At 41.8% G+C, this 9,608-nt stretch overlaps 1 protein-coding gene across 2 annotated transcripts; it reads right to left on the bottom strand.

Annotated features, from left to right (window-relative positions):
* Window positions 1-17: 17 nt before the first annotated feature.
* LOC118418055 (chromaffin granule amine transporter-like) lies at window positions 18-9,393 on the bottom strand. 2 transcript variants are annotated; one of them, XM_035823871.1, is made up of 11 exons: window positions 9,245-9,393; window positions 8,188-8,231; window positions 7,859-7,922; window positions 7,433-7,528; window positions 6,719-6,797; window positions 6,334-6,385; window positions 3,872-3,935; window positions 3,635-3,686; window positions 3,090-3,157; window positions 1,591-1,730; window positions 18-830 (listed from the first exon to the last, which is right to left on the bottom strand). In XM_035823871.1, the coding sequence occupies exons 1-11, from the start codon at window positions 9,351-9,353 to the stop codon at window positions 762-764; spliced, it is 837 nt and encodes a 278-aa protein (XP_035679764.1). In that variant the 5' UTR covers window positions 9,354-9,393; the 3' UTR covers window positions 18-761. The 2 variants fall into 2 exon arrangements, with proteins under 2 accessions (XP_035679764.1, XP_035679765.1); XM_035823872.1 differs by lacking the exon at window positions 8,188-8,231.
* Window positions 9,394-9,608: the final 215 nt, after the last annotated feature.

Here is a 9,608-nt window from a genome sequence, read left to right as displayed (position 1 = left end):
ACAAGAGAAGTACAATAACACAACGATTGTGATCGGGCCTTCAGAAAACACTCTTTTTCTTTATTTATTTTATTTATTTGTTCAGCTGTATACATACAGCCAGGGCTACCCAACTAGCCTTAGGGTATTGGCAAGGGCTAAGCCTGGGAGAGAATACATACATGTTACAAATACAATTGCTGCAATAAACAATATAAAACCACTAGCATTAACGTACATTGTATAAGCAGAACGGTTACAAATTTACATCATATATGTATATACAATCTGTACACATGGAAAATCACATTAGTTCACTCATCTATAATTTACCTTTACTGATTTACCTTTACATGATGCCTTGTAGACAACTTTCTCAGTTTGCTGGTCCGCCCCAATGAAAAATTACTGTAAACAGACAACAATGCACAAGAGGGAAGGTTCGCAGGCCTGCTTCTTGCTATCTTCACACTTTCCATGCAGTTTTTTCACTATCAAGATAAAACGTCAATCACAATTAATATTCATAGGCTGACATATGTTGCTGCTTTATATATATATATATATATATGCATATTCATACCTGAGGTAGTATTTTGCAAAAATGCCATCTTAGAAAACACACTGTCATTAGGGTAAAAAGTTCCTCAGTCGAATGTGCATCGACACCAAATTTTGGTCACTTTGCTTTTGACATACGAGCCCAAAACGTCCATCTTACGTTTTAAAAAGAGCCCTCCAAAAGTAACTCTCGTCACTTTATGGCTTAGATTTTTTTAGATTTAATCCTCCCCAGGTTGAGGTTTGTAGAACTGTGTCTTCAGCTGGTTCTCCTCTTTATAGACGATTGTCTGTAAAAGGAAACAGTTAAATCGTATAAAAGACAATTCTATTGCAAGAATACAAATAAGGCAAATGTAATTGACAGGCATTAAACGGTATGATCGGTATTATGATAGTATTAGCGGTAAATGTAGCTTTATTAGTTTCTAACGCCATTCTTGTGTAAATGCCATGTGTTATTTTTTCATATGCTGTCTCGATGTTATTCCAGTGTTGTTTTCATCTATTACACTTAAAGCTGTGCAAAATAAAAACAGTTGCCCTCAGTACAAGTGGGAAGGAAGGTTGGAAATATGGCTTCAGAAACAAGACCAAAGCTTGTGATACACTAAACATTTTGGTTATTTCAAAACTCTTCTATGCTTCTAAATTGACTTTGCCGCATTCTACATTACTATCCGATTTTCGATGTCGTTTTCAATTTACGACAAGTCATATATTTTGTAGCTGGTTTGCACAATTTACGGTATGACGAACACTTTTCTGAAAAAGGACGAAAATTAATACGTGGAATACGTGGAATGAATGATATATTCTATACACTCAAACAAACGTAGACTTACATATACGTAGAATTACAATTTTCTATATCATTTTGAATGTACGACATATATTTTGTAGCTGGTTTGTACAATTTACGGTATGACGAACACTTTTCTGAAAAAGGACGAAAATTAATACGCGGAATGAATGATATTGCCCATATAATCGAATAAACGTAGATTTACATACCCCCCCAACAACAACACAGGTTGGTTACATGCTTACCAGTTTGTCCATCTTTTCTGTACTTGGTACATTCCGCAGTAGGATGGCAGCAGGACTGAGAAGGACGTTGAGTAATCCTAAGCCTAGCATCATCCAAAAAAAGCCCAGAGCATCCATCAAAACTCCAGAGACCGCAAGACCTACATACAGACAGATTAGACATTTTGGGATTAACACATTTTATCCATGTTGTACTCAATGCATTATTTTCTATGAACGTGTGATACTTACATTTATGTCATAAGTGTGACGCGAAAACGTTCGATACGGGTGTTCTGGACCGGGCCGTACGCTTCCGTATCAGACCGGTTCGAAAGGCGTATCACACGGGCTCCATTCGAATAAATTGAACTGTTTTGAGCGGGCCTAGTGCGGCGCCATCGAAAGTTCGAATACCTGATTCGGACGTTGGAACATTACTGTTGCAATTAACACTTTTTGTTCGAGGACACCAAGTTTGTTCAACTTCTCGCGTATTTCGCATCAAAACAGGGGTTTTCTCAGGTGGGTATGACATAAATGAAATAAACACGGTGTATTCCGCATCACCCTCGGTCCAAGCCCTCCCGCGGGTCGGATCACCATCCGGCCTTCGTGCGATTCGACCCGCGGTCGGGCTGGTACCTCGGGTGATACGGAATACACCGTGTTGTATTCTATATTTATATATATATATATATTATTACCTTCACCAAGAAGGTTATGCTTTTAGTTGTGCATGGTGTATTGGGGGTCTATGTGTATGCCAACAGCATAACTCAAGAAGCTATGGATGGAAGTTCATGATATTTAGCAGGTAGGTAGCCTGAAAGAAAATGAAGGTGAAGTTTGAAAATTGTTCACCTACCGTTTTTCCTACGCTACGATACTATTTGGAGGTCGTGTATCTAATATGTGTGTTCGTCTGTGAATAACATGGAAACTGTGGACAAATATTCATATCTAGAAGCTGACTGGCTAGTGTCAACTTCTGAAATAGTTCACCTGGTATTTTCCTATAATACTGCAGCGGGCTGTGTAAAATGTTTATCTGTGTGAGTGTGTGTTTGTGGACAACATAACTCATGAAGATGTAGATGACTGTGTATGATTACTTTTCTGCAAGAGATCTGGTCATCGTGTTTGAATGTAAAATACATCTTGTTATGTATTAGTTATACATAAATGAGACCTTAAACTCTTGAATAAATGCCCTCTTTATGACAGGCCTTGCTTATTTGGCGGTTATGTATTCGTCCAACTGCAGCTTTTATTAAAAATAACAGATCATCAACAACAGGTTGATTAAATTGGTAATAAAAGGTTATGACTGAGAATACTAGTACCGATACTTTCAACCCTACGTCAATATGTACATAAACAATGCTAAAATCTATTCTCCAAACAGAGGTCGCTTGTTTGTTGTCCTTTATCATGCACACCCTTTCCTTTCCGGCAACCCAAAGTTAATGTAAAAATCTTACACACCAACCTCTGTTTGGGGAGTAACTAAAACTTACCAATGGTAATGCCGATGCACATGGCGCTCTCTGAGATAGCGAAGGCACTCCCGTATTTCGAGCCGTGTCTGAAATCACAGAGAATACGCTACGTACAGTCTGCCATGCGTTGATAGATAGATTGGTGGATTGTTGGATAGCTAGACTTTCTTCACTTAACTCAGGTGTAAATGAGTACCTAGCTGCGGCTAGTGGCCTTAGAGGCATGTTTGGGCTTGACGCACCTGCCACACACGAGTCAGGGGTAGGAGGAACCCCTTGCATCCTTGGTCGGAAGTCCTCCTAGGAGACGGAAACTCCAAACAACAAACCTGAATCTGCTGGGGCCGTCTTACACGTTGCACGCAGTTCTTGCCCCTGTGTGTCTTAGTGCGCCAGTAGACGAGAGGGTGGAGAAGGAAGTGTACATCCCTCCTTCACCTTAAAAGGTCACGTGCAGGCCAGGCAGACGGGTCGCCTTACGCACCCTGTCTGCCTACCATTGTCTTCCGAGACAGATGGATGACAACAAAAACAACAACAATGTATACAACATAAGGTCTCACCTGGTATCCGCTAACTCCCCTATTTCTGTTAGTACAGTTGTTTCTGCCAATCCTGCGAGGACCACGAAACATTAACAAACGTTTTCAAAACAATTTATCAGACAAAAATCAGGATATCGCAAAATGATTAACTAGAAACGATTAATGATAGTACATATTGTAGCAACAATGAAAGGCTGTATAAAAAGAAATATACAATGATAGATTTATGTTTTCCTGGAAACAAACATTACATACCACTGAATATTCCAAAAGCAAGGTAGGGTGTGATTAACTCTGGGATGTTCCTGGCCAGGGGAATCTGAAAAAAAAAGTCATCGCTAGTACGTAGATGCAGTATATATACGGGCCTATTTATCTATTTATTCATTTTACAAACTCCGATAATGAGACTGTATGATATTTTGTTTTGGGTCATATGTGTGTTTTGACAGTGTTGCCCAATATCCTCCTAGAAGGCTATGCTTTTAACTTAAAAATGACATGGTGAATGGTTTCAATTGAGAACAGCCTAAGAAGTTTCATTTTCTAAAGTCTCCAGCCAAAGTCATTCTGTTGTGAGTTTTGTGACATTTTGGGTCAAACCGTATGTTTGTTTCTGACCAACCTTGCTTAAAACGTGCATTCACGCTAACAATGTTCAGAAGGATACAACATTCTGCGTTATGCAAAACACGTTGACTCCATCACTCGATGATTCGACCATGGAATTGAGCTCTAACTTTAATCGGTTCCTATTGGCCCAGTTGGGCTTGCCGTTTCTGACTTAAGCTATGGGCACAACCCGCCGTACGTGCTTTTTGTCCGTACGTTTTTTGGGGAGGTCACGTCCGCCACGTTTTTCCGAAAACGTAGGGAAGGACTGGCAAGAGCAGGGAGGGAGTACGTCTCAACGCACGTCTATCGCAAGGTTGCGCAAGCTAAGGTGTAAGCATGTGGTTTGCACATCACGCCAGGCTGTGAGCCGGTTGTGTGCATCGTTCGTTGCGCAAGTGGTAAGTGAGTTGTACGTGCTTACAACGTACCATCTCTGTGCGATTACCTACGTTTTGGCTGTAGACATCACGCAGTTGCAAGTAGCCCTAGCTTTAGGGAGAAGAGTTGATGCCACAGTGAGCCTTAATTTGGTCCCCAGAAGTGGTCTATTGTGGCTTAAAGTCTACGTTTATCAATCTTTTGATCATATATGATAAATGAAGGCAAATACAAGGAAAGGTACAAATGAAAAAAAATCCCCAAAGGGTAATATACCATACTCATGTTTTATAAGGAACACGGTTTCATAACTGTAATGTGCGAACATTTTACATTAACGTCATTTTATACGTAATCTTATTATACTTTATAAAACATGCTGTATTATAATTGTGATTGTACTCAAACGTTTCACGTTCGTTACAAACAGCATCTGTACTGTTTTGCTCAGTTTATTTTGAAGACTTCAAACCTCTTGTTGATTTTCCTTATTTCCATATCAATGACTTAGAAGTTATTTTTACGCATTTGTCAGTGGTGATCGTAAAACTAAGGGCACAACCCGCCGTACGTGCAAATACGTGCTCTCTACGTGCCAAAACGTGGGCAATCTTTTAGGATCCGCAAAGCCTGGGGCACAACCCGCCGTACGTGCAATTTGTCCGTACGTTTTTTGTGGAGGCCACGTCCGCCACGTATTCCTGAAAACGTGGGGAACGACTGGCAAGAGCAGGGAGGGAGTACGTGAACGCACGTCACTCGCACGGTTAAGTACGTGGTCTGCACGCCACACCTGGTGGAGAGCAGTTGCGTTCATCGTTCGTTGCGCAAGTGGTAGATGAGTTGCACGTGAGTACAACGTACAGTCTCTGTGCGAGTGCCACGTTAACGTATGCATGCCCTACTTACACGTGCTGCTTACGTACGGTTTCCTCACTCACTCGCATGGTGTAAGTGCGTGCAAGTGCGATGAACGTAAGTTTTTCGGAGATGTTTATATAGGACGACCTTTTAAGGTCCTAGCGGCTGCCTCCAGAAGTCCTAGCAGCTGCCTCAAGTAATATGCCACCCATTCCACCGCAGAGAATCCGGATTCTGATGCTGCAATAGTAACTACAAGAGCACTTGACCATGAGAAAACTTTAATAAACTCATGGATCCAGTGTGTTGTGCGCCCATTGGCTGTACAACGCAGAGAAAGTTCTGCATGCACTTAAATGTCTACGGCGCGTCTGCGTGCTCCAAAATCCGTGTGATTCGCCACGTGTTCGTACGGAGACGGTACTTACCACTTACGGATGCCAAAAGACTGCCCACGTTTTGGCACGTAGACAGCACGCACTTGCAAGTGCGGCGGGTTGTGCCCCTAGCTTAAGTGTTAAGTACCGCCTCCGTACGAAATCCTACGGAATCCAACGGATTTAGGAGCACGCGGACACGCCGTAGAACGTTCCGTGCAGGCAAAACTTTGTGTATCATGGCTGCAGATTTGCCCCCCGTACGTGCCAGTACGGGCAAGGCGCCTGCCTTGTACAGCTTGAACGTTTTCAGAAATACATGGCGGACTTGATCTCCCCCAAAAACGTACGGGAAAATTGCACGTACGACGGGTTGTGCCCTTAGCTTAAATGGACCGCGAATAGGCCGTCACTATGTCTTGTCAATAAATGCAGAACCAGAGAAACTTTTCCTACAATATTAAAGAGCAACGTTCGTTGACTTACTATTGCCATAGAGACTCCCAATCCTAGGATTCCAACCAAAATCAGCAGCCAACTGAGGATACACGCATAAACAAAATATTTAGTAACACTTGATAAAACGTCTAATAAAGTATTAAGTGGTTATGGCAAAAGAAATTGCAGTTTTCAAACGACATGAATCCATTTTCCAAGTTCAACTACTTGCAGGGTAAGTTCTACATTGTATATATATCTAATAGAGTTTGCATCTCGTCATGTGTGATGTAGTCAAGTCTTGCCATTTATATTAAAAAAAAGGATGGTCCTCACGTACTGAAACTGTTGCACGACTGTCTGGTGACAATTCACACAATGTACAATGTATTGTTTTTTTCTACCTTGCCCTACACAAAGATGAAAGACTTACCGCCCTGTTCTTCCCACCAGCATGGAAGAGAGAAAAGTTCCAATGATAAAGCCTCCTGCCGCAGGCAATGCCGAAACTCCTAATTGGTAAAAATGATAAACGTGTTTGCCTCCAGAGCATTTTTTGGGACTCATAATACACTTCTGCTGGTCTATGAGTCGGGTAAGCGGCACAAGCGATCAAGTACAACAAGAAACGGCCATCAAAAGTGCATAACGAGCCCCCAAAACAGAAAAGCCCAGAGAGCCTGCTACAGAGACTATGTAGGTTAGACATTCAGGTACGCCAAAAAGTAGTTACTCAAGCAACTGAATATGGTTTTGGAAACGGTCAGACGCTTCAACTGCTATCCAGTAGTTTTCGTAAGTGACACCGAAGAGATCTTGTTGGAGAGTGTTTATATAATATCCTGGCTGCGAATAACAATTGACATGTAAAAGTGATCTAGTGCATATTGATTCATTGTTAGGATAAATCTGTTCTTCAACTAGATCGGGCTGCTAGCACAGTTTATTCGGTGGCCCAAGACAGTCTACCCGCCGATCTCCTATTGGTGCTCCGGGGAGTATATTCCGAAGGATTTCCACCCGAGGGTAGCGATAACTCCTTCTGGCTGAAACTCCGCGGAGCGCTAATGTGAGATCGGCGGGCTGACTGCCTGGGGTCCCCGAACAAAACCTGCTAGCTACCCGATCCTGTCCACAGGGTAGTTACCTTGTTGCCACGCTGAAGCGTTCATAGACATCATCATCCAGACCGGTACCATCCCCCCAACCATAACAGATGCTGCCGTTCCAACGAATAAGAATGCTGAAAAATGTAATGTGACACGTAGTGGCATTACATTTCTACGTATCTGCTTTCCAATCATTCGGAAAATTATGAAGCATGAACTGATAAGACACAAAACAAAAGCACGTCAATATGGAGGTGTAAAATCTTAAAATCAAGAAAAATTTCGAATGAAGTTCCGCAACAATGACAGAACTGTTCAATTAACACACACCATATGTATATTTGGGGCGAACGTACACTCGTATATTGATTGAATAAATATATGCAATGTCAGTTGAACATACTCAGAAAATGTAACACTTTCGTGTAATCTTTAAGTTGACATAACTTGTTCGGTGTTCTTACCTGCAGCTAGTAGAACGTATGGGTCCTTCAATAAGTTTAAACTCGAATAATCGTCCGCTTTCTCCTGCAAGTGGCACACAACGATAGAATCTGGTAAGTGTCAAAGCGAATAACCTGGATAATATTTGTTTTGGCTATTGGAAGCAAATGACAAGGTTTGACCGCCGATGAAAAAGTCATGAAATCACATCACGGAAACCACATTTTAAAAAATCACACCGTGACACACACACAGTGACACACACACACACACACACACACACACACACACACACACACACATACGTACACAGTGACACACATACACACACATACGCACACACACTTACTTTAGATTCTTCTTCTGCTGGTCTTTGCTGTAGTAAACGAAGTACTGCAAAATATCAAAAGGGCAAACGCATTATTTCTCCATTCTCATCCAAAATTGTTACCTCAGAAAATATGGTATAAAAATAGCTCGAGACCAACAATATATGGTGAATTTGCAAATTACTTAAACCTGTTTTAGAACTTTCACTGCACTGAACATGTGAGTCTTCGTTTCATTTATTCATTACTCTGTGACTGGCGGGTAACCCCCAGCAACAGAGTCTTTGTGCGTTGAGTGTTCACACCTATATCTCTATGTTCCGTATGCCGCAATCGCATGTGGATTAGCATGTCGTCTGTACTCCGTTGCGAAATGATGCACGGTCTTTTTTTTCGCGGTAGCTGTTTTTATTATGGATGTAATAATTTCAGTTTTCACCCCTACGCCGTCCGGTATAGTGGTTTAGGTCTTCCTTATGATCGCGCCTTTATACACCACAGAAGACATCACAACCGACATAAACCATAATTAGGTCACAGAGTATGTTTTAAATTTGAAATCAACGTATATGTAACCAAGGACGTTATATCGAAACTGACTGTAAAGACGGACCAATAGTGTGACCGTGTAGCGCAGCTGCAGCCTGTTTGCCGAGATGTCGCGGGTTCGAATCCGGCTGCCGTGTTACCGATCTTGTGCCCTTGGGAAAAGCACTTTACACGACTTTCCTCACTTAAATCAGGTTAAAATGAGTACCTACAGTAGCTTCGGCTAGGGCCGTCCCTCGGATAGGGCGTTAAATGAAGGCCCCATGTTTGGGGAGAGCAACACCCCAAGCACGTTAAAGAACCCGCCATATGTGCGAACATGAGCGGCGGATCAAACCATTCCGGCCAAAATGGGGTTCGCCTATTGGGTCAGTTAGTCCTCACTCATAATGAGCAATTGGGCTGGTCTCAGTCATGATGTTACTGACCTAGGGCGTAGAGATGCTGTTACAGTTACAATGTAACCCGTAACCTTGAGTGGCCTTCAGGTCTTGTTACATGGTGACAAAAAATAATAATATGGCTTACCTCCATCAACAACGGCCAACCCAGCTATCAACAGGAATGGGCTTTTGTATCCTAGGAACTCGTACATCACTCCACCAATGACAGGACCAACTGTTGGTAAATAGTACATTTATTACTTACGAAATGTTGGTAAATAAGAGGTTTCTAGGTAAAAGCTAATGTTGCGACTGGCCATTGTAAACTATCCCATACATACTTCACTATAACTATATGTGGCCAGTGCTTTCACACGAACGTTTTTTTAACGCTTGTCATATACAAATCTATCAAAGTATCTTAGAATGCAGTTACATTGAGAGATGTACTTCTCTTCACCATGATTATATAGGGTAAAACATGGTGCTACATAAAATCACTAAACTCT

Source organism: Branchiostoma floridae, chromosome 6 (genome assembly GCF_000003815.2).
Source record: "Branchiostoma floridae strain S238N-H82 chromosome 6, Bfl_VNyyK, whole genome shotgun sequence".
NCBI classification, from domain to species: domain Eukaryota; kingdom Metazoa; phylum Chordata; class Leptocardii; order Amphioxiformes; family Branchiostomatidae; genus Branchiostoma; species Branchiostoma floridae.
This window is presented reverse-complemented; position numbering and strand designations above follow the sequence as displayed.